This window comes from Calonectris borealis, chromosome 12, assembly GCF_964195595.1.
Source record: "Calonectris borealis chromosome 12, bCalBor7.hap1.2, whole genome shotgun sequence".
NCBI classification, from domain to species: domain Eukaryota; kingdom Metazoa; phylum Chordata; class Aves; order Procellariiformes; family Procellariidae; genus Calonectris; species Calonectris borealis.
In genome coordinates, this window is record NC_134323.1 from 19,769,932 (window position 1) to 19,797,436 (window position 27,505).

Consider the following 27,505-nt stretch of genomic DNA (forward strand, 5'->3'; position numbering starts at 1 on the left):
GAGCGCTGAGCCTGCCCCCGCCCGCCCCTGCCGGCCCCGGCGCGGGGGTTCGGGGGTGATGCAATCGCCCGGGGACGGGGGGACGGGGAGGGGGGCACCTGTCTGGAGGATGCAAAGCCGGGGCGCTGCCTGGGCAGGGGGGCGAGGGGCTCGTCCCGGCGCGGAGGGCCCGCCGCAGTGATGCGCGTTTTTGTGCCGGTGATATTTTTCCAGCCCCCCCCATGTCTTTCTAGCCCCTGACGGGCGGGAGGAGGAAGGAGGGAGAAGCGATGCGCAAGATGGAGCAGCCGCTGCCTGCGCGGCGGGGCCGGGAGCCGGGCCGGGCGCACGGGAGGTAGCCGAGCAGGAGAGCAGGTAGGCGAGGGGAAGGCGAGGGACCGGCTCCGGGCGGGGGGCTGGAGGCCGGCATGCGGGCTGTGCCAGCCGCCCCGGCCGGGGTAGGGGCAGGAGCCGGGTTGTGAGACCGCCGGCGGGGAGCATCGCCCCGCACAGCCGCGGTGGGAGCTGGGGACCGTTCCCGTCCCCGTCCCTGCGGGCTGGCCCAGGCCCCTAACGGGGTCTGTGGGGGTGACTGTGGGTCGTGACAGCTCGCTGCTGCTTCAGGTGTGTGTGCGGGCGCTGGGTGCCGCTGTGCATGCGTGTGTGTGTGTGCGTGTGTGTGTGCGCGCCTGTGCCTGTGTTTCGCCCCGTTTCAGATGGAGCGATCTCCCCCTGCCGGGCTGCACCTCCTGCACTGCAAATTAAAAATACGAAATCTAACCCCATACACTAATGAGAGATGCTGTTTTTTAGGCAAAAGGATAAGGGTTGTCTGTAAGACTGCACTTCAGTCCTATGTCCACAGAAAAGAGACAGGTCCTTTGTTTTGCAGAACTCAGCTTGAAATAAATGTCACCAGATATTGTTGTGCCCAAGGACCGGAGTTTTAAAAAAGAGTCCTTGTATGTGTTAGTGGGTTTCTACCCTAAACCTGGGGGGCTGGATATTGCAATTTTAATAAAAACTACATTCCGTGATAAAACGTATCACATTTTGTTTCTTTTAAAGTTTGCAGTGGGATGTTAATTATTTATTTCACGTCAATATGTTGTAAATGTGAAGTCTGAACAGTAAGAAACCTCATTCCTACATACAGTTACTCAGTGTTTCCAGATATCTCGAGGAACAAGATCGCCAGAGCATGTCTTAATTGTAAGACACATCATTTACTGCCATACAATATGAAGCCCTAATCCTGCACGAAGCTTCTGCCAGGGAGGGTCCTGAATGACGTGAGGTTCCCTGTAGCATCAGGGCCCAAACACGAGCGTACTGCTGCAGTGCATCTCTGTGATGTAGATGAGGTCATAGGGAAGAGAGAAATATTTCTGAAGTCAGTACAAGTATAGGACACAGCATCTGGGTGAATCACACTCAAGGTATCTGTAGACTGCAGGCTCTAGATGATAATATAATCACACATTAATAGGTCTGAATTTCTATCGATTTCCTTTTGGAACTGTCTTTAGAAACACTTTTTCTTTTTTAAAAGCCTTTATGCTGACCATTATCTGCTCATAAATTTTTTTTTCCTTAGTTTGCATTTATCATCCTTTGGCACTACCTTGCTGTTGTTTATACCTTAACAACTGCTGGTTGTCCTTGTCTCTTCACACTTGTTCCTCAACTCCTGATGTTTCCTAGGGGAGAGGTGGGTGACTGCAATGTCATTTCCCTTAGAAGGAGAAACCCTCAACCTTGTTTAGGTCTCTGTGACCCAGTGGCTGGAGTGTTTGAGTTATATTCATTAGGAACTTCATGCCTCACACTTTCAAGTGCCAGATTCAAACCTCAGAAATGCATGCCTTCCTCGTGGGACCAAACCTCTTCTCTTTCCTTCTCTTCCTTGTCTTTGACACATTTTCATGGATTTTTTCTTTTAATGCATGGAGGAATAAATATTGTGCTCAGTTTCATCAGGCTGTAACTGGAGAGGGGAAAATACCTGCTTTTCTGGCTTCGGTAAGCTCTAATTTGCTTTTCATGTGGGAGTTTTGAGACCTCCACCTTCCACACATGGGTCTGTTCTTCCTGTGCAGGAAGATGTCACTAACCTGGCAGGAGCATCTGTCCATCTCACAGGAGTCCTCGGAGAGAAAGCACAAACAACTTAAAGAGGACTTAAAAGAGGACTTACGGACTTCCTCAAAAAAATGTCTCCAGCAGGCATGAAGTCTTGGATATCTGGAATGACCTTCAGCTGTCTAGACTGTACTAATGAAGTTCAGGAAGGGTCTCAGAATACGTGGATGGAGCTGAGCAAACAGCATGGTTCTGCACAGCTATGGTTCCCCAGGAGCGGGAACCTAAAATATATTGCTAGTGCCTTGCTCCTATGGCTCTTTGCCATCACACCTTTTTGCTTCTTTTCTGATCTTTCTATATGGCTGTCCCCAATCCTGCTTCTCCAGCTGTGTCTTTTCTGTGCAAGAGCAGAGAAAATAATGGAGAGAATAATACCCTCTTTCAGGAAGAGGCTGCTGTGAATTTACGGATCACAGTTAGCATTAGGGTTGTCAACAAAGTAGATTTTTTACACAGACAGTCCAGGAACTGAGGGTCTTTATCCTGGTCACAAGGGCTACAGGAACAACCAAAGCTAGCAAAAATGCTTCTCGTCTTCAGACTCGATAATCAATTAGTAGAAACCCATCATCATCGGTGGTTTCTCTGGGGCGGCTGAAGAACAGACACAGCCGGCCGGATGCTACAGCCCCAGGGCCGGAGCAGTGGAGGGCTGGATGACAGCTGGGGTAGGTGAAGGTGCTAGCACCCCAGGCAGCCCTGGCACACTCCCCTTGTTTAAAATGCGGTTGCTCCACGCTGTACACATCGTCTTCTGCCAGCGACAACTGCCCCGTCACCATGTGGGACACGTGTCTGGGCTGGGCTGTCCTTGGTGAGAGCAGATGGAGCTTGGACGCGCACACATCTTGCTGGCATCTGCTGTCCTGACGAGGATACCCGGGAGCGCTGGATTAGCCAAGGGTTTTTATTACTTGTAGTGTTTTAGTGAAGACCATTGCACTGAAATGGGATTCGGTGGGGTCTGCAAACAAAGTCTCTGCTTCTTACTTCATCCCTGAAGGAGGTGTACTGTCAGCCCCGCTGTCACCAAGGTAGTTTTTACTAACTTTTAAGCCTCCCGGGCCCTGATCAGTGAGGAAAATCCCTACAGCAGCACGCACTGCTGAAGAGGCGCCAGTTGCAGGCTAGGAATTTTTGAGGTCAGCTAGTTTCGTGGCCAGGTAAGCGAGACGGTGACCGGGCTTCTCAACGCGCACCCCCCACACACTGCAGACTTTATCACCAAGCACCCCGCGCTCGCTGTAACGAACGCCCCTGGCGCAGAGGTAGGGTGGCCATGGCTGCCCCGCCATGGCTGCCAGCCGGGCTCTGCGCTCAGGCCGTGCGCTCCTCACCCTGCCAGCATCGTCCCCGGCCCGGCCTGGCCTGCCGGCAGGGAAAGGCGCCGAGCCCTCCGCTGGGGGACCCCGCCGCCGGGCCGCCCAGCCCGCCCGCCATTTGCTCTCGGCGGGGCCCCCGCCGGCGCCGCCGCGGCCCTGCCCCGCGGCACCTCCCCCGGCCCCGCGGCCTGCCCGGCGCCGGTTCCCGCCCCGCCTTGGTCCCTCCCCGCTCCATCCAGCCGGCATTTCCTGGGCCGGCCCTGGCCGCGGCGGGCCCTGAGGCGAGGCCGCCCGCCGGGCTGCCGGGCTGCGGAAACTCCCCGCTCCCGCCGCGGGGGACGTTGCCGCTGCGACGGCCGGAGGGTGCGGGCGGTTGCGAGGCCCCTTCCCCCGGGCGCCGCTGCCGGCTCCTGGTATTTGTGGTTGCTTTGCTTTTCCCCCTCTTTCTTTTTTCCGCCTGAACAAACGCCGTGGAAGAGCGCAGCCGATGTAGCTCCCGGAGGAGGGGCCGGCCGGCGGGGAGCGCGGCGGGCGGAGGATGAGGTGCCGCGGCGGGTGCCCGCGGGGCGCGGGGGCTGCGCGGGGCCGGGCCGGGGCGCAGCCCCGCCGCTCGGGTCACGGCCGCCCCGCCGAGGGCTTGTGCTCTGGCTGGGGATGGAGAGGAGACGTTTGACCCCTGGCAGCTGTAGCGAGAACTAGCAGTAAGTAAATAACTCGCCATCAATAACACACGCGCTAGTCTTTGGTTATACCCCAGCATACGCCCGGCTTGTTGACACAACCAAGCATTAATAACTCGGGAAAACATCAGGGAGCGAAAATATTTTTTTTTTTAACTCAGACATTTTCAAACTGCAGATTAGTGTGTGCAGGTCTTCTTGATTGTGTTATTTATTCACCACAATATGGTTTTTAGCAGTCTGAAAGGATCGGTATGCTGCTAACATCTTTCTTTGCTTTTGTTCTAGAAGTACTGCGGATCAGCCTGTCATGGAGGGAACCAGACAAACCAGGATTTGTCGTCCACACAAGATAAGTGAATCCTCAAAGGTTTGTGCATTTTGTGTTGCCTACCAAAAAAGCAAGTTACTGAAATAACAAGACAGAGTGTAAAGGCTCTCCTTGGATGGACTGTTTTGGAGGAATGTAAATATTCTGAGCTTTTAAACAGAGGTATGAAAACAGTGGTTACCTGCTCAAATATTTTTGATAGAAGAAGTTGCTACCTAGTGATTTAAAAAAAAAAAAAAGCAGCAGCAGCAAATGGGCATCTGCTCATCGTGACTCATAACTTAAAAAAGAAACCCACATCATCGCCGCACAGTATTTTCTGTACACCAAAAATTCAGTCATTAAATGCAGTTTATTTTGGGAATTTTTCGTACTGGTCCATCTCATAAAATCCAAGCTAGTTACAGAAGTAAAGCTGGGATTAATTTTTAGATTTAGTCTTTGTTTTGTACAAGATGGGAGTCTTGATTCTGCAACAGTAGTTATTCCAGTGAGCTCAAGATATTTTCTTAGGTTTGTGAGGTTAATTTTCTTTGTATAGAATCTCTGTCTGCAAAAATACATTGATTTTAGTTGGGAATCCACGCAAGTCCATCTTAAGTAGCTCGTCATCAGGATGATGACCTAAGATTTATAAGATGTTAATATCAGCTGTAATTATTATGTTTACTTTGTTTCATACCAGTGAAAACTGCTGTTCTGTTCTAGCGTGAGCGCTAGGTTACAGGTGCTGCAGAGCAAGTACCTCCTACTACCGACAACAGCTATAAGAGAAAAACTTTTCAGTGCCTGTATCTGTCTTATCAAAGTTGAAAAAGACAGATCTCATTTTCTTTTGCATCACTGGTACTGCATTAACAATCTGAAAGAAATTAGATCTTTGAATCCGAAAGAAGTTAAAGTACTGCTCTAACACAATTGATAAAAGATAAATAGGACTAATTTTTAAATGCATCCCTACCAATATAATCTTTCCATGAGTGCTGATCCTGTCTGCCATTTAAATGGTTTAGTCTGAATGTAATAATAATTCGTCACATTAAAAATTAATTAACTTGGCAGCATTGTTTTATTTTCTTGCTTAGACAGCAGCTGTCACTATCTGTTAAACTTAGAATTACTAGATAATGCTAAAGTTGTTCTACAGAATATAAATAGCTTGAGAAAGATGTTCGTGTTTAGTATAAAATTAGTCTTGGTTTTGAAATGTGCAGCTATCAGCTTCTGTTATTTGCTCACTAAACGAATGAACTTGCTAAGTGGCTGAAGTATGTTAATATATTCTGAGTCCATCCAATGCCATACGTAATGATTTTATGCTTGATTTCTGAAGCAGCAGCAGTTCTACACAAGGATTTTAGGAGTACAAGTTGTCAGGTGTATTTGCGGTCAGGATTATGCTGCTGACTCAACAGCCAGCTAAGTAAATAGGGATCTCTGGCAAATCTTATATTCTGGTGTAATCTTGTTATGCGCAATGGTGGTATTAGAGAATATTAGAGAGAAATGATGCGCCAATTTACAGAGACAAGGGGGAATATGTTTTTGGTTTAATCCAATAACTGTCCCCCATGAGTCAGGTTCAGAAGAGGGTGCTGTAAGATGTTAGTTACTGTCTGTTCATCCACTGTTCTTTATCATAGTTGCCATAAATGTGTGGTTTGTCCTTTGCCATATTTATTCTTCTTCCCACCTCCTCCATCCCCTGGTCTCTGCTTGGGCTCCTGTATGATATCAGCATTTTTCAACCTCAGAAAAGTGAAGATAAAAAACTTTACAGTCCTTAAACCCCATGTATTCTTCTGTTACAGATCTCTGGCAGTTTTATTGCTTAGTGGAAGTTACTTCGTTGTCTATGCCATAGATCCCTTTTTAAGTTCAGAGATATGATGAGGCAATGAGTATAAGGCAAATTAAAGAGTTTTGGCCCAGAAAACTTATTATTATTGAAGCCTCTTCACTTAGGTTGGTTTAACTCTGTACACTTGCAAAGTTACTCCAACAGAACGTTTTTTTGGCAGCTTAGTCTCCATTGTTTAGAGAAGAGCATAAGCAGAACTAAAGAGAAACCACTGGGCTATCACGCTAAGAGCAGCACATTTGGTTATTAATTTGGGTCTCATCTTTGGCGGACTGCCTGTCGCTGTACCACCAACTGCTAAAAGGCAGACGTGGGAGGTCAGGCTCCCAAGGTTGGTATTAGCTCAGGATGATTGGCTGCCATCACGTCTGGACAGTGGTGAGCTGCGTGCGTTAATCCTGGTTATCTCATCGTACAAAAGTACAATTACCAAATTATATACACAGAGTGCATATCTAGAGTGAGGGTTGTGTGCAGGGAAAAAACTTGGCTCTAGGACTTGAGCCTTTCCCACCCAGGTAGGTAGAGAGGTTGTCTCACCATGATTTAACCAACCATTAATGGCTTAGCCAGACAGCAATCATCATGTGCTTTCTGTTTGGGAAACCAGGAAAGCCACAGGTAGTTAGGATTTCTAGGAGAAGCAACAGTTTGGTGAAAGAAAGGTTGAATGCCTGAGAGGCTTGAAGCGACCTCAGCTCATCTGTGTGACTGTTTTCAATGTAGGTATGGAGTGAGACACCTTCTCAGGGTGTCACTTCTGGGAATGCAGTCTGAGGGTGTAGAACTGGGCAAGACCCAGGGTCCTACAGCCAGAACTGGTCGGAGCTAACTTAGGTACGATACAAAGATGTGCTTCCTTTCCACCTCCTTTCATTTCTCTTACATGTTCTTACAGGCTCTGCAACTCTGCCTGTTTTGGATTTGGTAATTAAAGTTATGTATTTGCATTTAACTTAACCTGGCTTTTATTAAGAGACATCACAAGGTAATTGACTGTACCATCAAGCATTCCATTCCTCCGGAAGATGGTCCTAAAAGCTGCGTCGCTTGACATACTGGGGTGACCAGCCCCTTCAATACGTGTTCTGCAGGACATTCAAGGGGTAACAAAACGTTTCCATTTTGGTTCTTCTTAAGACTGGTAACACGAGTCTGTGAGAAAGAGGCAAACACTGATTGCCTCAAAAGCTCTGTGGCATGTACAGAGCTGGTGGGAAGAATGTCTGGACCAGAGGGATCCCAGAAGGGCACTTAACGGACATGTTCCGAGGGCATTTTCCCCTTTCTTTAAAAGAAAAATATTTAGTCGTATTCATTAAAACAAAAACTACCTCGGCTTCTGGACGCAAGTAGAAGTCTTATGGGAATAAGTTATCCACATGTGTGGCTTTGCACATAAATAAACAGCTATTATTTTTGAATGCAGTGTGTGTGCCTGGAATAATATGGAAAGAAAGAGAGGGATTTTACCCTAACGAGCTTAGAAATGCAGAGTTCTGAAAAGATTTAAGAGAGGGTAGCTGTCAAGTAAGCACTAACCCAAACAATACATGGGCTGAATGAAAATTTGGCATACTGCTGCGTGTGTGTCTCCCACTCCAAATATTTAGCGAGTAGCTTAGTTGAGAACAACTCTGTAAGGAGTCATTTGGGGGACAAGTAAGAAAGGAAATGTCAGCAAGATGTCTCGAAGACAATGAATGGAAGAATTTCAGAAAATTGTGCCTGTATAAATCATCGGGGAAGAGGTTTGGATGCAGTATTGTGGAGGAGGTAGGAGTAAATTATAAAAAAAAGGGGAGTAGGAAGCCGTAAAAGTCTGCATAGGCCTTTCAAAGTGAAGGTGAGGAGCTTGGGCTCATACCAGGTTGCTTGCCAACTGTTTCAAGTCAGAATTATTATAACTGTGCAACACAAGTAAGCTTGCTTTCTCTTGTGTATGACTACATCTAATGGGAAAACACTTTGTGCACGCTGAAATTTATCTTGGTGAAGATAACAGCTGCCTGATACTGTTTGTTTATTCCAGGTGTACAGGTGGGATGACCACTCCAGTCTAGTTCTTCAGAGCCTGAATGAGCAGAGGCACCGAGGCCTCTTCTGTGACATTGTCCTCGTGGTGGATGAACAGAGAGTCCCTGCCCATCGGAACCTCCTCGCTGTTTGCAGTGACTACTTCAACTCTATGTTCACCATTGGTATGCGAGAAGCCCACCAAAAAGAGGTGGAACTTTTTGGAGCCTCGTATATTGGTCTCAAGGCTGTGGTGGATTTCCTTTATGGCAGTGAGCTGTCTTTAGATGGAGGCAATATCGACTACGTGCTCGAAACAGCTCACTTGCTGCAGATCTGGAAGGTGGTCGACTTCTGTTGCGAGTATCTGGAGAATGAAGTCAGCGAGGAGAACTATTTGTACCTGCAAGAGCTAGCCTCCATTTACAACCTGAAGCGCCTTGACTCCTACATTGATTCTTTCATCTTGCAGAACTTCGGCACGCTGTCTTTCACCCCGGACTTCCTGCAGAACATTTCCTTGCAGAAGTTGTGCCAATACCTGGACAGCAGCAACGTGCAGCAGGAGTGTGAGCACGACTTGCTGCAGGCTGCCTTGCAGTGGCTTACCCAGTACCCGGAAAGGGAGAACGAGGCTTACCAGGTTCTGGATAACATTCATTTTCCCTTGATACCTAAAAGTGATCTCCTCCATCGAGTCAAGCCTGCTGTCTGCTCTCTTCTTCCCAAAGAAGCAAACTGTGAGGGGTTTATAGAGGAGGCGGTGAACTATCATAACAGCGTCACGGCTCAGCCAGTGCTGCAAAACAAACGGACAGCCCTGCGGACCTGCGAGGAAAGGCTCCTCTTTGTGGGTGGGGAGGTGTCCGAACGGTGCCTGGAACTGAGTGATGATACCTGCTTCCTGGACATCCGAAAGGGGCAGTGGGTGGCAGAAACCCCTCTCCCAGCCAGACGCAGTCACCACTGTGTTGCAGTCTTGGGAGGCTTCATCTTCATAGCCGGAGGCAGCTTTTCAAGGGACAATGGAGGGGATGCAGCTTCAAATCTCCTATATAGGTATGATCCCCGCTGTAACCAGTGGATAAAGGTGAGACTTAAGCTGTATTATTTCTCTGTTTAAAGTCCTTAATGTTTAGAGTATTTTCTTCTTTTTGGTGGAAGGACAGGGCTTGTTAGAATAGCCAACATAGCAACACTTGCAAATGGAAATTCAAGTTAGTTAAGTTGAAAAAGCAGCTACTTGAATCCTTTGTGGGAATGCTTAAGTTACACACACAGCAAAAGAGTTTGGGGCAGATTTTCAACTTCCCTTGGGATTTGGGCATCTCATCTGTGAAATTCCTGGTCAGCATCCACCTGCAACTCTTAAGATTACTTTTGGGAAAAATGCTAGAGTGGACTTACAGAGGTGATTGCTTAGTTCATCTTTCTCAAGCAGGAGCACATCTAACTAAATCAAAAATGGGTCTGAGGTAAAAAGAAAATGTCTCTGACACTTGTCAAATGTCTCTGTGCTAAATGTCTCTTAGAACAAGCTATTCACTTCCAAGTCCTGCTGTGGAACCCTATATGAACCAATCGTCCTGTGAGGTTCAGTTGTGGTTTTGAGTGATTCCAATATATGTTTCTTGCAGAGTTTTGGAAGGAGGCCCATGTAACACAAACATTTATAGAGTAACCTGTCTCTTAGATGCTTCCTGTTGTCCCCTGTTTTGAAAATGAATGCTATGTAACATGCTACTGCAGAAAAACAGAAGTATTTTATGACTATAATGGTCAAGACCAGTAGCTCTCCCTTCCAAATAAATGGGAAGAAGCAACTATCCTATCCTCAGACATGAATATACCTTAACTCAGCTTGCTTACCAGATGTTTGAAGATGTCAGCATGTTATTCTTTTTGACAGGTTGCCTCCATGAGACAACGCCGTGTAGATTTCTACCTGGGAGCTATTACCGACATGCTGGTAGCTGTTGGTGGCAGGAATGAAAATGGGGCCCTTTCTTCAGTTGAGACCTACAGTCCTCAGAAGGATTCGTGGTCCTATATAGCAGGCTTGCCCAGGTAATGGGGGTGTTTGGAAAGTTATCATGTGTTTGAAGAACGGTAGTAAAGGGAGCTTGTGTGACTTTACCTGATGAACGGGTGTCCCTAGAAGGGAGGCAAGGGGATATATAACCAACGTGGTGTCAGCAAGTAACAAACTATAGCAGCATTTGGTATGTGAGCAACCATCTCTTCCAGGCAGTGTGCCTCATGTCAGCTTGATTGGTTTTAATTTTTTTCCTGAGGTACGTCTGAAGGATGAGAGGGAGAGCTCTTGTAATTTCGCTCTACTATTCTTAAAATATCTTTCCTGAGGTCACTTGGAGTTGAATCTTTTCAGAGGCACTGTTTAGATCTTGATCAAAGGCTTTCATAATTTATCTGGCCTTTCTTTGTCACTTGGTGTGATTGTTTTCCTCGTAAGGTGTTTCTCTCTGTTTGGCTGCTCAGGTTGGCTGTTGCAGATAAACCACATTTACTTGTATTGCAAATAGATAACCCCGGCAAACGTGACCTCTCTTTCTCTCGGTCTGAGTTAAAACTCAGCTGCTCTACTTTTGAGAGCCTTTAGTACTGCAGCTCTTCTTGTAACAGAAACACAGGACATTGCTAGTATTTTGATCAACGTTTGAGTGGTGACTTCGTAAGAATGGTACGATAGCATTTCATTTGCAAACAGCTGTTCAGATTTAGTAATATTTCACATTCATGGAAATTACAGGAGTATTGGCTATATGGATGGTATTTTTGTGATGTCTGAAACCTGCAACTTCAGCAGCAGTGCTTGCTTTCTTAGCGGCATCGCGAACAAGATACTTGCAATTTGATTTTAGAGTTCAGTTTTTTTCCCTTATTCCCTTAGCTGCAGAGCTGCAGAGCCATAGGCAGCCAGTGAAGGCACAGAAGCCTGTTGCCCAATTCTATTTTGGGTAGGTGCTGCAATGCGAGCCTGATCCAGGCTAACAGCTGGGCTCGAGTGCTCTTCAGAAGCAGGATGCTGTTTTCCGTTTTATTTCTGCTCTCATAGGCAGATCTAGCAGTTGAGGCTAAATACCACAATCTTTCCTGGGAAGCTGCGTATGAGAGTATCTTCAGTTCCTAAGCCCTTCTGTTAATTGCGATGACCTGTGAGATCCCAGTAACATCTCATAGAAATTGTAGCACAGCTTTTCTTTTTTCCTTTTTTTTTTTTTTTTTTAAGAAGACATTTTTCAAAGAAATGTAGATGTGACCTGACTGCCTTGTATGTTGTTAGAAAAACACTCACCTTAGAACCGGTATGGATTTTTTTTTCCCAGCATATAAGTGGTCCTGGGGAAGCTCGCAGACTGTAAGCTGCCCGAAAAGGGGCAGTTTTTCTGCATGTTCCTACCTCTATCTGTGCGTCGGCTTTGGGAATTTTGGAGCTGCAGCATTTAAAAGTGAACTTGGACGTGGGAGGTGCTAATTTTTTATTAGATTGCCTAGCTGATCTGCTTGGACTATGCAAGTCCCCCTTACGGGATAGACCCCACTTACACTGACTTCGCTCGTTGCTAAACTGCAGGGTTAGGCTGTAGTACAGCGACTATTTTAAGTTATTGCTGCATCCCAAAAAAATAGTTCTGCATCCTCTCTTCCTGCCTGCTCTGTCCTCGGCCCATGCTAATTGTCCCTTGTGCCAGCTCAGGGGTTTGTGCAGCTGCGTAGTGAACTACATAGTTTCCCACTTTTCCATGTCGCTGCTCTCTTGCACGTTAATATGTCTTTAGTTAGATCTTAATGGACACTTAGTACCTTCAGACTTTCTGTCTTTTCAGGCCTCTTTCTCCTTTTGGAGAACTCTTGCGTTGGGCGATACATTGTTTGCAACAACCGTTTTTCTGCACAGAAGGAATAAAGTTAAAAGAACTTTATGCAGGTTGCAAAAGGCAAAAATCAGGGCGGAGGTGGACAACAGAGAGAAACCTTCTGAATGTAGGGGCAAATGAATGCTGCTTGAGGTCAGAGATGTGGCTCTGGCAGGTGTGGGTGGCTGCTGGAAGGGATCTGGGCAGTCCTTTCCTGATGTACTTCAGATGGATTTGCTGACAGCAGAGGAAGGATGAGAGAATTTTGTGATCTGTTCAAGACTAGAAGAAGGCATGCTAGCTGCAGTTCCTTCTGTGTGCTCCTGTCTTCCCTTCAACGTACTCTTGATCTGATCTCTGTTTTCCTCCCCACCACATGCGTTTGTTCCTCAGACTGATTTTAGTTATTATTTTTACCCAAATAACGTCTTCCCCAGCCCTATTCTAGCGGCAAGTCTTTTCTCCTCATGTAGAGGAAATCAGAAGCTCCAATCCTCTACTTCCTGATTGCCTGATCAGGCAACGTCCCAACAGCGCTGCCTTGTTTCCTGCATTTTTCTGTCGTCTTTCCTGTGAAGAGAAAATGTGCAGGTTTGTTGTCCTCTTGGGTGCATGGCCACCAGAAGCAGCTCCCTGCCCGCAGCTCTGGTGGTGTTTCTGACTGCTCTAAGCCAGCAGCTGCCTGGAAGACTATTCCCTGGAGTGATCGGCACATGTTGAGGTCCTTCTGGGGTGTAGGCTTGTGTAGTTCGATTTGAGCTGTGTGGGGTTGGGCTCCCAGAGGTTATATTTGTTAAAGCTTCTATTCTGAATATGCAGAAAATGGTTTTATTTTTTTTCTTCCCAAGGGTTATAGCTTGCCGTGTGTGGAGATTTTCAGGGGAAAGGCAATGGTTGTGTCCTTGAATACACATGCCTTCTGCCCACTGCCGAATCCTGTGGACATGTTGCTGTACACGGGCACAGTCGTGCTCCTCTAAGGAAGAGCTTTGCAAGCTCTTTTTTATCTCTTCTTCCCACCCCAACGTGGTCAAAACAACACGTTGTTTTCCCTAACCACTTTCTTGGAAGGAGCTGAGCTGTTTTGACTGAAATAATGCTGTCTTACTGCAGAAGAAAACACAGCCTCTCGAGGCAGATGCTTAACGTGGAAGACTTCAGCCAAGCTATCTAAAGGGTGGACCTGGTCCAAGTTTGCTACAAGTGAATTTTGCCTGACTCTCATTAGGGTCCTTGGTTGTGGGATACCTCTGCCGTTCTTCAGAGAGGTCCTGTATTTTTTTCACCATTTTCCCAGGCTCTTGGGGAGCAGTTGCTGCCATAGTTTCTAGCCCGGAAGGGAGCAGCGGTGGCTGACAAGCTTGGCAGAGCAGAAGTTGGGGCAATGTGTTCTCATCTTGAATAGACCATGAAAAAGTCTGCTGCAGACATCAGTGAAATTAATTGAGTGGCCCTAGGTTAAAGTTTGGCAGAACAACTGAAAGCAGTTGTATGAGGAAATGTGTTGGAACAGGTTAACGAATGATGGTATCTGCTCTGCTAGTTGTGTCATGAATGATCTCGCAGGGTTGCAACAGGTGGACACCGAGATTCAGAGCAACCACAGCTCGCCTGGACTTTGGTTGGAGCAGGGGATTGCCAAAGCTTTATCGAGTTAGGCCAAGCGTTCTTCTGTTTAAGAAAATAAATGATAGATTTTCTAGCATTTACTGAATGGTGTTACTGTGTCAGAAACTGTAATTTTTGCAGCATTGTATCTAGGTAAGTCATTCAAAATCAGCAACTGGCTCTAGCAAATGTTCTGAATCGAAACTTCCTTCTCCTTAATGCCTCTTTTTCTGGCCACTCTTATAGACAATGCTGCCAAAACGCTTGATGCTTTCTGTTGGAGGATGTCTGGACCCACTGTATTGAAATGTCCTGTTCTGTTGCACGTTTAGAAATGCCCCTGTTTAAACCACAGGGCTTGCAGAAGGGATTCTTATTGATTGTTTTCAATTTGTGCATTATATTTCATGCAGTTTTCTATTAATGCGAAGCAGAGTATGTGCAATTTTGGATGAGCTTTTCAGAAGCCAGGCGAAGTGAAACACCTCTAGCGTATTTCAACGGGTAATCTCCCTATATTGGAAAATAACAAATTGATGGTCGATTTGATGCTTCAAATATGATTGCCTCTTTCAAATTACTCTTGCAGCTATTGCTGTTCACTAGACATACCCATGGATTGAGGCAAAAAGAAAAGCATCAGTGTTTTTTCTGTAGCTGTCTGTGTTAGGCTGCTTGCATGTGCTTGAGAGAAAACGGCTATTGCTTGCTTACCTGTAGAGAATTCCACTTTTCAGTTAGTGTAGGAAAACATTTAACCTACTTCTCCAAAGGTCGCTCAAATTTTTCTTAACTTACGGTCATTTTTTTTTTTCCCAAATGCTGAATGTAATGTGGTTGCCGTCAGCAGTACAATAACCCTGGGGTTTGTGTTGGGTTCAGCGTCATTGCGCTCTTCTCCTTCCGACTCCTCAAAACTGTCTGTTACCTGACTCTGCCTCCACAGCGGAGCGCACTGCACGTCCTCCAGGTAGTCTGCTGGTTGGATGTGGGTTTAAAATCTAGCGCAGTTTGAGAAAGGAAATGAATTCAAGTTATCCGCTCCACTTCCCAGATAGGTAGTCTACTTTTTAAGACCCATTCCTGTCTGTATAGAGAAGCAAAGACTCTAGCAACCAGACTGGGTGCCACTGCAGACATACACTCCTGGTTCTTGTCCGTTAGAGACCACTAACAAGGTGGAGCAGCATCTATGTACACCACACCGGCCATAGCATTTCTGGCAGGTGCGAAACCTGGAGTGCGCGTGCTCAGGATATTTCATGTCTAAGAGAAGCACCGAGCATGAGTTACGTGCTGCCATGGTTAGGCAGCTTGTGAGCTGTGAAATTTTTGAGTTGCCTTTTTGGATAAAGTCTCATAACTTTGCCTTAGAGTTCTCTTTTTTTTTTCTTTCTTTCTTTTTCCCGAGTGGCTAAGAAGCAGTACAGTTCTGAAGTCACCTCTGCAAGGTCTCCAGGGATGGTGCTCCAGCCCCCGTAGTTGAAAAGTCTGTCCTGGTCACTCAGCATTCTTAGGCCAAGCGTGTCAAGGGTTCTTCTGTTTCTTGTAGCAGCAGCCTATTAAAATATCTGATTCAGACACTGGTCAGGGATCAGAAGCTTCGGTAGGCATCTAGAATAATAAACATCTTTTAGCTTTTCTCAGAAGTGTTGTGCTTTCAGGGTAAATGTGGGTTTTCTTTTCTATTCCACCTTTTCCCTTGGCACAAAAGTGCTTGGCATTTAGGTGTGTGGAAGAAGTTATGATACCGTTTGTGTAGCTGAGAGAAACTATTACCATGCGAAATAAAAACAGCTCAAGGTTCTATCCACATTGAGTTTCCAGCGTGTTCAGGCATGGTTCAAAAGCATTCCAGGCTAAAGTAATGCTAACGTAGGTTTGTCTGCCATAGAGGTTCAGTTGTCTTGAGTCCTTGACTACAAAGGACGGTAGTGGAGGCTGGTGAGTGCAGCATGATGAGTATATTGCTCTGCAGCCCTATCGGTATTAAATTGTTTGGGCTCTTTGTACCAGCGTGTGAGCCAGTTTGCTGTGGCCGGTGCTGCAGCTACATCTTTTGACACCGCCCCCCCCCCACCCGAAAAAAGAAAAAGAGGCATGTGCAGGAAGGGTATGTTCAAAGAAGCCAAGGCTGTCCCTCACCTTAGCATTCGACTTCTAAGAGCTCAAAGGGGTTTGGTCAGGAATATCCTAGTGTGAAGTTAAGAACAGCCTCAAGAGTTACGTTTGTAGTGGCTTTATTACAGCTGATCAAAGGGGGTTTCTTTCTGCCCTGTGGCAACAGCATGCATGGTGTCGGTTCTACCATCTCATTTTCTCGTGTTTCAAACATGGACTCTGATCTGTGATTGACTGAGGTCTGTTGCCTTGTCTTGGGATGACCAAAAAAGTTATCACCTGTATAGCAGAAGTGGTAGAGCAGGTGGATAGCTCCTGAAAAGGACACTACATGTATCATGACTGCAGATAAACTGGGCTGTGAACACTAGTGGGTGAGAAATGTGATTCATGATCCTGAAGCTGTGGAAGGGGAAGGCAGCACTAGTTTTCTTGTTGGTTTTTCTTGGTTAATCGCTACTGGTAAGTCTGAGAGGTATCATGATTATTTCCTCTTTCTGTCATAGAAACCCTTGCTGAGATGTGGATTTTTTCCTCTCTGGCCCTCTCAGACTGATCCAACCCAAGCACTGGAGCAGGAAAATGGGAGTGAAGGCCATGCCAACTAGAGCAGGATGGGTTACTTCTGTTGTATGACACACTGTAGAGGATGCCTTAAAAAGTGATTGTCATACCTTAGCGCTCTGTAGCGACCAGGTATGAAAAGGATGCCTTAAAAAGTGATTGTTGTACCTTAGCGCTCTGCAGCGCTGGGTGAAGCAGTATGAATAAGAGTAGTTACTGGGTAACTTACAGGATTAGGGATTCTTCTGTCTTTAGTTACTGTTTATTTTCTTCTTTAGTACCAGTCCTTGTTGAATGCTTGTGTATCTCGGTAAAATCCGTAAGTACTAAGTCGGATCATTTTTGTTTGCCTGTCCCAGGTTTACCTACGGCCATGCTGGAACAGTCTACAAGGAATTTGTGTACATTTCAGGGGGCCATGATTACCAAATTGGCCCCTATAGAAAAAACCTGCTGTGTTACGATTACCGCACAGATGTTTGGGAGGAGAAGAGGCCAATGATCACTGCCCGCGGGTGGCACAGCATGTGCACCTTACAGGACAATATCTACTCCATTGGTGGCAGCGATGACAACATAGAAACCATGGCTCGTTTCGACATTCTGAGCGTGGAGTCGTACAGCCCTCAGTGTAACCAGTGGACCAGAGTTGCTCCTCTGTTGCAAGCAAATAGTGAGTCAGGGGTGGCAGTTTGGGAAGGCAAGATTTATATCCTTGGTGGCTACAGCTGGGAAGAAACAGTCTTTTCCAAAACAGTCCAGGTTTACGATAAGGAGAAGAATAAGTGGTACAAAGGAACTGACTTACCCAAAGCAATTGCTGGTGTGTCTGCATGTGTCTGTGCATTGAAACCCAAAACAGAGGACAAAAAGAAAAAGACGAAAACAAAAAAACATCAAGATCGAGGAAGATGACTACTTCTGGATAACCACCCTTTGATGGTGGACTCCAAAAGGACCTTGTATTTAATCATTTCTATCTAACCTCGATTCTTTCTTTTTCTTTTTAAATTGGGGGGGGGGAAGGCATCTTCTGAAGCCTCAGAAAATGTACAGTTGAATGTGGTTTTTGGATTAAGCTCATGTTTAAGGTAAAAACAACAAAATAAATAAAAAAAGAAAACCAACCCTCCTACTATATAAGGGGTGATACGGCAAGAGAGGTTATGCTGCTCTCCTGAATGTTAAGGCTTAGTCTTTTAATTCTGTGGTTCATGGCATTTCCACATACATCGTATTATATCGACGTTTTTAAAATAAAGTTGAATCTGTGGCTGAGATGTCAAGGGGGAGGAGGCAGAGTAGTAAGTGTTTGGTTTGAAGTTACAGAGCAGTTCAAAGGAGTTTAGAAGTAACTGCTAAGAAAAAATGAAATGGGTCTTTGATCTTGTAAATCTAGAATTTTTGTAACGTTAAATTTCATTTACAATACATTGAGTTGGTAGTATCAGATTTCTGGAACACGTGAGTGTTCGAAGAGAATATTGCTTTTGGTAATGCAGATCTGATCAGCTTGAAGAGCAAATAACTCCACTGTACTCTTAAGATTAATATAGACCTTACTGTGGCTAAAGAATAGGTGGGATTGGCTGGGGCTTGGATTGATAGCCTTGTGAACTTTGAAATCTGGGAAAGGTGAGATGACTTTTGCATCCCTTGTGGCACTTTTCATATCCAAACACAATAGCAAGTTTTTCTTGGGCTTTAAAACATGCCCCAGAATGAGGGGGAAAAAAAAATCTGTCAAAGACCTTCAAAGATTTGAGGATTTGCATGGAAACTGTACAATTTACCTTGAGCTTCAAAGCAGATGGAACTGATAGAGCTCGCTGCGAGCTTGGGGTTTGCTGAATAGGGTAACGGGGGGGAGAAATGGCAGGAGGATCCTTTAGGTGAACCTGAAGCGAGAAGACGTCCCTCCCCAGCCCTACCAGGCTGTGGAAGCTGGGATCCACTTCATTTAACTCAAGCCTCACAGTGGTCACGGCTAGTAGCCGGTGTGAGCAGGGGCCCATACTAGACTTGTCTGCTGTCAAAAAGCTTATTAACCAAGGATGATTAATTGGGGTTCGGTAATCCTGAAAAACAGCAACTTGGTTTCTTACCTGAGCTGATAGCTCACAGTTTCCTCTTCCCCCCAACCCCGCCCCCAAGTTCAAAATGCCTTTTCCCGAGAGTGGCCTTTTCTGATGGGTTTGGTGGGGACTCAGAGCCACGGCTCGCCAGGCACGCGACCAAACACCTTCCCCAGCGAGACAGGTTCGGAAGGAGGAGACCCCGAATATACTCAGGACTGTGTCTGGGATCCAGCCAGTGGCACTGAACTGAAAATCGTCTGTTAGATCCTCTGTGTCACGCTATCCTCCGCATACCAAGTAAAGAGATTTCCGACCCAAGTGTGTTAGTCCACCCTCTACAAACACAGCTGATTCTGCTGCAGATACTAAAATTCCCCGACTGTCTGGCCAGCTTCAGGCATTCACCCCGGGGCATTTTACAAATGCACCTCTGATTTGCAAGAAGTCGATTACCAGCAATCTGATACAACCACTTCGGTTATTGTAATAATGCCAGGCCACAGATTAATATTCCTCCTTCCCAAAAGAAGACATTTTTAGAAAGTTTTTAAAAACAACTTTTATACTTTTTTATAACGCATTTTGGTAACTCAGTCTCTTGCTTGCCATGTATTATATTCTTTACTGTAGACGCTACTGCTCTGTAATTGTGACCCCGTTGTTGCCGTCAGGAACTCATCATTTGGTGGCTCTTTTAGTCTTTGTGTAGTCGGTCGGGATGCGGTGCAGCTGTCCGAGCAGCATTTACATTCTCAGCATTGTCAGGCAGTCAGCTATGATTGTGACTATTGTACGGCCTCTTCCCCGATAGTCCAGCTCGCCAGACACGCTCATAAACACGCTTTATTGTCAGCTATTGGTGGTCTGCTGGGTGGATTTCAAGAGCTTTGGTTTAAAGTTCTGCTGGGGAACTGTTGATCGTTGCTGTTATTTCTTCCTCAGTCCTTCTTTCACATCTCCCTTATGCACCGTAACCATGCATTTCAGAGTTGCCTTTTTTTTTCCATCTGGTGTACATACAGTTGATACCCTGCTACCCTCCTTTTTTTTTTCTTTCTTTTTTTTTTCAGCTATTTACCTCAATAATTGGAAAACACTAAGAAAACATTTTTGCACTTAAATTTCATTTGCAGCTCTTGTAAATTAAAGAACTCTTGGATATATTACAAGAACATATTTGTATTGAAAGAGGTACCTCTGAGTAAATTTCTGGAGTGCAAGGAAGTTACAGGTTTGTTCTTCAGTGCTAAGAAAGGATTTAAGAAAACTAGTTAAAATTAATTTTGTGAAACTCCTTGAGGTTTTTTTGGTGTTGAAAAAAAAAAGCCTCAGGGGTTAGTCTTTCATTTGCGTTAATGGATTTGTTTCAAAGCCTTTGTACGCTGCATGAGGTAATGGTTATTCTTTTTTATCCTAAAAATAAATTTAAAAAAAAACCCCGAAAAACAAACATTTTCGTTATGACAAACTCATTAATGAGTTGTTTGGGTTTTTTTATATCTGAAGTCCTTGCTATATTGACTGACAACTACTTAACTTTTTGGGACATTTTCATGTGTTAAGTACAGAACACAAATTTCAAAGACTTGCTTTGTTTCTGTTAATGGGTTGCTTGTTACTATATCCCCCCTTTTATTAATGTGTTTATGTATTACATTAATGTCTGGAAACAATAAATCCAGTTTAGAATATTCATCCCTGTCTGACTTGTGTATTGATTTAATTGAGGTTTTCCTTTTCGATAAAGGATAGAAGTATTGGAAAGAAGTCTTTTGTAATTATTTTTAGGTGGCATTGATAATGGTGGAAACATTTTAATAGCCAGACACTAAATGTAACAATATGAAGTAGAAATATAACTTACTTGGCTAATCCACCTTTTCTGCATCATGTTCCAAACCAGTCAGTCAGAAATTACTTTTCACATTTTTTGCAGCTGTGACAGAAGACCCAATCCAGTTTATACAGTGGTTTCAAAGGTAGTATTTAATGGGGAGTAGATAAACACAGTTATGACTTCATGGCATTAAACTTAATTGCATAGGCAAAATATAAACTCGGCACTCATCAAAGTAAGCTTTATTTTTCCCGGTCCATTTATCGTCTCTTCAAAACCAGAGGCTATAGGTGAGTATGGGACATCTCTCACGCTATTAGAGGTCACTGGGGTATCGTACCTGCTGTTGCCGTAAGCATTTTTCCATTATTAAAGGAACAAATGGTTACCATTTGCACCTACGAGACCCACGGTAGCGAGCATTGCTAAAGCACAGTCTGGCAGAGCGCCCTTTCATGTTGTGGACGTTGAGGACCCAGACGTGGCTTATCATCACTCGGGAAGCGTTAGCAGATAGCACACGATGCTGGGAAATAATTTCCGCTCCTAAGTGCTGAACTGCTTTGTGAAATGGGTCTGCTGGAATTCGGCAGAAATGAAAGGGAGAATACGTATGAGACGAGTGGATTTCTACTTTGATTTTCGTAGCACAAACAGCCCTCTCGGCGAGTAATTAAGGTGGGTAGAGAAACAGCGTATCCTGCTAGTCTCTGCTCTTAGAGAACCAGGCTCCTGCACCTGTACACACCACTGCCTTCGTCTGTAAGCTTTGTAAAACGTTTTACTCCTTGTCAGGAAGCACAGCTCGCTCTTCCTGCCCTGGGGAAAAATAACTACTGCTCTACCTCATTTTTTACAAAGGCTCCTATTGCCAAATTCTGAGGAAAAGCTTGTTTTACCTGACACAAAACAGCTACCAAAAACCTCAGGTTTTCTCTTCCCACACTTCCATGCCTGTATCTTGGCATCAGCATGTCAAGGAGCTGCTGCCTGTAACACTGACGTTAGATAACATAAATCCCTCGAGATACCCTGAGGAAAAATTACACTGTGGTGCGAGACGCAGTTGTTTTGAAGGCTTGAGAAAGAAGCTGGCAATATTTTTGTTCTCAAGTTGAATTCTTAAATTGAGAAAAATGCGCCTGAGTGTCTGTCTTTTTCCGTAAGAGATCAGACTGCGTTCTTCCAAACGCTGCCGTTTAGGATTCAGTATTCTTAACTGATAGTGTCTCATGTCTAGAGAATTTAAATAAACAACTTAGCATTTAGTACTCTTTTTGAGAAGCAATTCAGCTTGCAGGAAAAAAGTCTCGATTCTAATTGTGATTCTGATCTTGCTGATACGTCTTAATGAAGGTCTGACCAGCAAGAAGTTTCAATGGAAAAAAAAAAGTGCAACAAACTTGATAAATTATTTGGTTTCAGTTTCTTGTCATGGTTCAGTTCTCTGCCCGTGAATGTAATGATGAGTGAGACGCTAATTATGCCTTCATGAACTTACGGCTTTGAGTTGTCTTACGGACCAGGTCAGGGCAGATGCATCCCCCGTGCAGATGGAGACGTTCTGTCACCGCGCCGTCCGAGCCAGAGCGTGGACGAGCCCCAGCGACTTACAGTTTCCTTCTCCCTTCTGGTAACTCCACTACAAAGCGAGAGACACAGCCCAGCAGCGGGTTTGTGGATACCACACGCATTTTTTAGCATCACATGGGCTCTTTCTGGAACTCAGAATAGCTTTGGGAAAAAATGTACCTTTGTTTTTATCATGATGGGTTCGGTGACAGAACGTGAAAGGAAGGTGAGTAGAGACTTGCAGGTTCTTTTGAGACTGCAGCCCTAAAACAGACGATTGCATGAGAAGAGAGAAGGCTTGTATTTAAGATGAGGATGAATAAGACACAAATAATTCAGCCAAAAGGTCTGCACAGATAACTGAAACACAGAACATACTGAGTCAAGCACCCACATGATCTACTAAAGTCTTTTCTAGACTTCCAATTTGTTTCAGGTTAACTTGAACTAGTCCATGTTTAAGTTCCTTACATTGACAAATGAAATGTATCTGTTACAAATTTTCAGCAAATTTAGGAATACGGAGTTTGAAGTCAGGTTTGCAGTAATGCACTTTTAATGTTTTATTATAACCACGAGCAGCAAAAGGGACCTCCTTCAGCAGTGATTTCCGTTCCTTCTTCACAGGCACCACATCACGGAACAGCTCTCGTGCCCCCACGAGCACGGTGAGAACAGCTCGATTCACCTCCGGCAAAGTTCGTGGCGTCTCTGTGGACCTTACGCTGGAGGAGCGCTGTCGCAGCTGCGTTTGAGGGGCTGTGCCGATGACACCGCTCCGGACGTTGACCTAGAGCAGGCTGGTTTTCCATCGAAAACTTAAAATACAGGGAGCCAACTGACCCACGAGCAGAAGCCCCTCCTCGGGATCCAACCAGGGAAGATGACTGCTGCTTGTACAGACTTTATGGTGGGCAACGGGGCGGGTGGACAGAGCTCCCTCCCCAACACCGTTTCTGTGCCAGTATGGGCACGAGGCTGGTGCCACTATGGTCCCTTAGACTCCTGGTGCTTTAAATAATGTTTCTGGTTTTTCTCTACACAGCAGCCACCTTGGCTTTCTGTGTCTTGGTCCCCCCAAAACACAGCATAGTGCTGACTGGTTTTTTTCTTCCCGCTTGAATCGTTACCAGAACGACTGGAGAAGTAGCAAAGCCCTTACTGTACCTAGAAACTATTGGGATAGACGTTCTGCATCTCTGCAGAAGAAGTCTCCAGCGCTCCTCAAGCTCTAGCACTAGGAGGAAGCTTTCCGTGGACAGCAGTAACCCTCCCACAGTGATCGGCCAGTCCCTGCAGCACCACGGGAAGGTATTCCCTGCTGCCCCCGAAAGAACGGCTGTGTGGGTCCCACCGGTGGCTTCAGAAAAGTCATACGTATAAATCCTTCCCCTCCTGGGCACTGTCCTGAGCACAGGTCTTATCATCTAGCGAAATGATGAGTATGGCATGGAAGGGTGAGCCATGCCCAAGCACTTCGCGTTTACAGTAGGATAAGAACAATTACAGTAGTTACCGGGAGGCAGCTCGCTTGGGAGCAGATTATTCAGCTCACTAGCTAATGTCAGACAATCCTTTCTTATTTCCATAGCCATGGACCTCATTTGTTGTTGATCAATTCACAAAATAATTAAGTCAGTACCATGTTGTCAGGAACATTACTTCACTCCATGAATGGATACAGAGAAAAAAAAATACAGCACCACTTTTTTACAGTCGGAAAAGCAACGTGTTGTTTGGGAGCTGTAATTCATGGCCACTGGCATAAAGGATAGAAGAAAATAAAACTGATTTGTGCAATGCAGTTAGCAGTAATGAAAAAACAGACCACTAAAAATGGCAAAAATTAATGATAGAAGAGAACTGAGGTGGAAACTTCCCAGCAGGTAAGTTTCTTCAAAGCATGCTTTGCAATAAAACTTACAAAACTTACATTATTACAAAATAGTGTGGTAAAACGTTAACAGACTTTACAATGAAACTGTATTAAGACAGGATAAAATTGAAGGTGTTTTAAACCTTCTGTTTAAAAACCCTCTGTTTTAAACCTTCTGTGTGCTGAACTATGGGCAGTGACATCCTTTCTGCCCACGTCAGTTCTCACCACCAGCTGCGGCTTTTAACAGCACTGGTATTTGAATTAACTGGTTTTCAGGCGGGAGGCACTGTGCTCATTTGTATTTTCAGCCATTTGAAGGGGCAGCCTTTCCAGCAAAAACAGTCAGTTTACTCAGGCAGTCTTGTGGGCAGAAGGGAATTTTGCCTTCAACCAGAGGAGCTACCTAAAGGTTTTCACTCCATTATTTACCTTGTAAATTAGACTCCCGAGGGGAGAGGGGGTTTCAGATGTTTGAAATGCTGTATGCAAAAAGCCTGTACATTTGTCTCCCTTTTTTGTTTCTCTCTTTTAATATTAAACAGCCATTTTCAGTGCTAGTTCTCTGCCTTAGGACAGAAGAGCAACACTTGCTAGAAACAAAAGAAAGGGAGCGGCAGTAGGGTGTGTCAACCAAAGGGACAGAAGCTGATACAGAAAACCATTTACTGTCGCTCCTTCCCATTACTGTCATGAGCACGTTAAGCGTGGAACTTCATAAAACGAGAGGAAAATGTCCTTATCATAGGGGTGGATGAACCTTCTTCCCACTTTCAGTGAACCTCCCCTCTGAACAGCCGAAGACACAAAGTTCTCTGATTTCCTTTTCTTCTCTTCAACCTTCACAGTAATGTCAAGCTTTCTCTAACACTTGCTTCCCAACTGAAGTAGACTTTTGCAGGATTTGGTAGTTTGTTTAAGGAAAAAAATATGGAGTAAATTAGCAATTAATTTAATGGATGTTTGCCTGGGGGTTTCAGTATTCAGTTATGACTCAGTCTTTTCAAAATCATGAGATTGCCTTAGTCACTTTTTTTTCCAGATACAAATGTTGAACCCGTTCCCACTCTCGCTATTTGGGACAGGCGCGGTACAGCTTCGCCCTGCCAGCACCTGGGCAGGCAGCCCACCTCTCACCTGCCAGGGTAACCCTCGGCACGCAGCCTTTTACAGGCTTTCGAGGCGAACCCGTGGCTCACTCCTTGGGGGCAGCCAGGCCGCTTGCGGTTTTTTCAGCTGCGTTTCTCCTGCACGGCACCACCTCGCTGGGGTAGCACAGGGCTAGCTGCGCCACCTTGCCCAGGTTACTCAGCTGGGCCAGCGGCTGCATGGCCGCAGCTCCAGCAGCGTGGGACCAAGCTCCCGCCACTGACTCTGCAGGCGGCGGGCTCGCCTCAGCCCGGGCCCGCCTCACGGCGGCCTCATGGCCGCCCGCCTCACGGCAGCTCGCCCGCCCCAGACGATGCCTGCGGGGCTGAAGGCGAGTTTTTTTGGCGGCCTCGCCCTCCCCCCTGCCTGGGGCTGCCCAGCTCCCCCCTCAGGGAGGCGGCCCCGCGGGCGACGTCCGCCTCGCCGGGCCCCCCGCTCCGCAGCGCCCGCCGCTCCCCGCCGCCGGGCCCCTTCCTCAGGGCCGCCCCGCCCCCTGCTCGGCCGCCACTGCGCCTGCGCCGCCACCGCCCGCCGCCGCCGCCCGCCCCGCACGCAGGCGCAGAAGCGCGCCCGCCCCGCCCCGGCCCTCCCCGGCGGCGCTGTGCGCAGGCGCGGTGCGTGCCGCCTGCCCGCCCGGCTGGTGCGTGCGAGAGAGAAGATGGCGGCGGCGGGGGCAGCAGCGTGAGGCGCCCGGGAGACGCCGAGCTCCCCACGGACGCGGGGCGCCATGGCTGTGAACAGCGCCCAGGTACTGGCCGCCCCCGCGCTGCCGGCCCGGGGCGCTGCGGGGGCCCCTGACGGGCTCCGAGGGGCGGCCGGGCCCTGCGGCGCGGCTCGCCGAGGGGGGGAGCGTGGTGGCCGGGACTAGGCCCAGGGTGATTCTGCAGCTTCATTGAATCTCCTCGGGGCGGTGGAGGGGCCTCGCTGCTGGTCGGGAGGGCGGCCTGCCGCACTCCCGGCGGCGGCCCTGCCCCGCGGAGGGGCCCAGCGTGCTGGGGCTCGCCCCCTCGCCGCGCCGGTGTCACCGCGCCTCGGCGAGGGGAAGGAGCGGGGGGAGGAGGAGGCCCGCAGGAGTCCTTTGCGGGGTGAAGTCGGTGCTGTACCCCCATCTGAGCCGTTGCCAGGAGAGGATGGTCGGAAGGGAGTCGATAGGTTGGGCTTTTTTTTTTTTTTTGGAGGGGGGTGAGACAGGAGTGATTCTATAATGAGAAGAGAATAAGGAGATTTGTAAACTAATCCCCCCCCCCCCGCTCAAACACTCAGTAAACCTCAATGCATTGGGGTGCAAAGGGCTGAGTGTTGCAAGATTACTGTGCATGGGGATGCGTGTGCAGTGTCCCTCTCTCCCACTAACTAAACCAGCCAGAAGATTTGTGCACGGAGTAAAAAAAAAAAAACTGCAATCGTGGTAGTTTTTCACTGGAAGTTAAAAGCTCGATTCCTGATCTAATCTAGTGTGTGCTTAGAGCAAATGATTGAATGAGTTAAGTTAACTATTTCTTTCCTGTAAGGTTTTTCTCCTAAAAAGCTTTAAAGCAAAAATGTCAGGCAACACGTGCGGTGTGCTGAGGGGTTTATTTGCAAGACTTCATACAACTTTGTTTTTAGCAAATAATAAAGTTTAGAAAACTTCGATCGTATTAAAGTTAATTTTATTAAGAAACTGTCTTTTGAGGTGGAAAACACCTTTCATAAAATTTAAGTGTTTTAAACAAGGTGATGCTTTATTCTGAATTCTGTTTTTTTTTTTTTTTATGGAGGGCAGTTAAGGTACACATGTAATGAAGTTGTGCACTAGTGGCACTGACAATGATTTTTCCATAAAGAAAAGTTTGTAATCGGTGAAAACTATCATGATGTTTCTTGTCCACCTTGATTTATTTATGCTTGAGAGAAGGAGGGACGTGATTTTGTTATCGAGGGCATTTGCAGTTTCTGGAGTTTGTTTAAAATTTAAAATTGTTTTAAAATCTTGTGTCCTTCAACTTTTCTTTCGGACTGGAGGAGACTCACTTAACTGCCCTAATGAATGAATGAATGGCACATATATCAAAAGGATTCAGTGTCGAACTCGGAAGCTGTTTTACTTGCTGCTTTCCCCTCCCCTCAGTACTAGACAGCAGTGCATGTGGTCAGTTTGATAAGACTGGGTTTTACATTGCAGCTTTTTTCTTGATTTAGAAGAATTAAGGACATTTTTGTGTCTGTACTTTAATTAAGTTGGTGTACCTTGAAACAAAAAAGAGTTCAACTGCTGATTTAGTTTATGGTGAAGCATTGCATAGCTGTAATTAAACCTGGACTGCAAATTCATCTTTAGTAGTAACTTGTACATAGGCTATTTTAAATCAACCCCCTCTATACGTAAAGGTAGATATATAGGTCTTGTGAAGATTGGTGTTTAAATTTATATAAAATTCAGAAGCAAATCTGTAAGATATCTTTCAGTTAATGCTTTGTTCGTGTCATTAAACACAGCCTGTTTTTG

At 46.1% G+C, this 27,505-nt stretch overlaps 2 protein-coding genes across 5 annotated transcripts in view; both read left to right on the forward strand.

The window, feature by feature from the left end:
- Nucleotides 1-77: 77 nt before the first annotated feature.
- On the forward strand, nucleotides 78-20,278 carry KLHL36 (kelch like family member 36). Of its 2 annotated transcripts, none has more exons than XM_075161512.1 (5): nucleotides 78-354; nucleotides 4,415-4,496; nucleotides 8,351-9,424; nucleotides 10,244-10,401; nucleotides 16,865-20,278. In XM_075161512.1, exons 2-5 carry the CDS (start codon nucleotides 4,437-4,439, stop codon nucleotides 17,418-17,420), a joined length of 1,848 nt encoding a protein of 615 aa, XP_075017613.1. In that variant the 5' UTR covers nucleotides 78-354; nucleotides 4,415-4,436; the 3' UTR covers nucleotides 17,421-20,278. The 2 variants fall into 2 exon arrangements, with proteins under 2 accessions (XP_075017613.1, XP_075017614.1); XM_075161513.1 differs by lacking the exon at nucleotides 78-354 and adding an exon at nucleotides 3,718-4,147.
- A 5,368-nt stretch (nucleotides 20,279-25,646) lies between these two features.
- USP10 (ubiquitin specific peptidase 10) overlaps nucleotides 25,647-27,505 on the forward strand; it is a 55,975-nt gene continuing 54,116 nt past the window's right edge. For all 3 annotated transcript variants that reach the window (XM_075161514.1, XM_075161517.1, XM_075161516.1), the window contains exon 1: nucleotides 25,647-25,765. In XM_075161514.1, coding sequence (XP_075017615.1) covers nucleotides 25,745-25,765 — 21 coding nt within the window. In that variant the 5' untranslated portion in view covers nucleotides 25,647-25,744. The remainder of the gene's footprint in view (nucleotides 25,766-27,505) is intronic.

What these genes read in the sequence shown, in the direction of transcription:
- KLHL36 (XM_075161512.1), top strand. Translation starts at nt 4,437, where the DNA reads ATGGAGGGAACCAGACAAACCAGGATTTGTCGTCCACACAAGATAAGT. An exon ending in GCTGTAACCAGTGGATAAAG is followed by an intron (nt 9,425 to 10,243) that starts GTGAGACTTAAG and finishes TCTTTTTGACAG; the next exon opens with GTTGCCTCCATGAGACAACG. An exon ending in TATATAGCAGGCTTGCCCAG is followed by an intron (nt 10,402 to 16,864) that starts GTAATGGGGGTG and finishes TGCCTGTCCCAG; the next exon opens with GTTTACCTACGGCCATGCTG.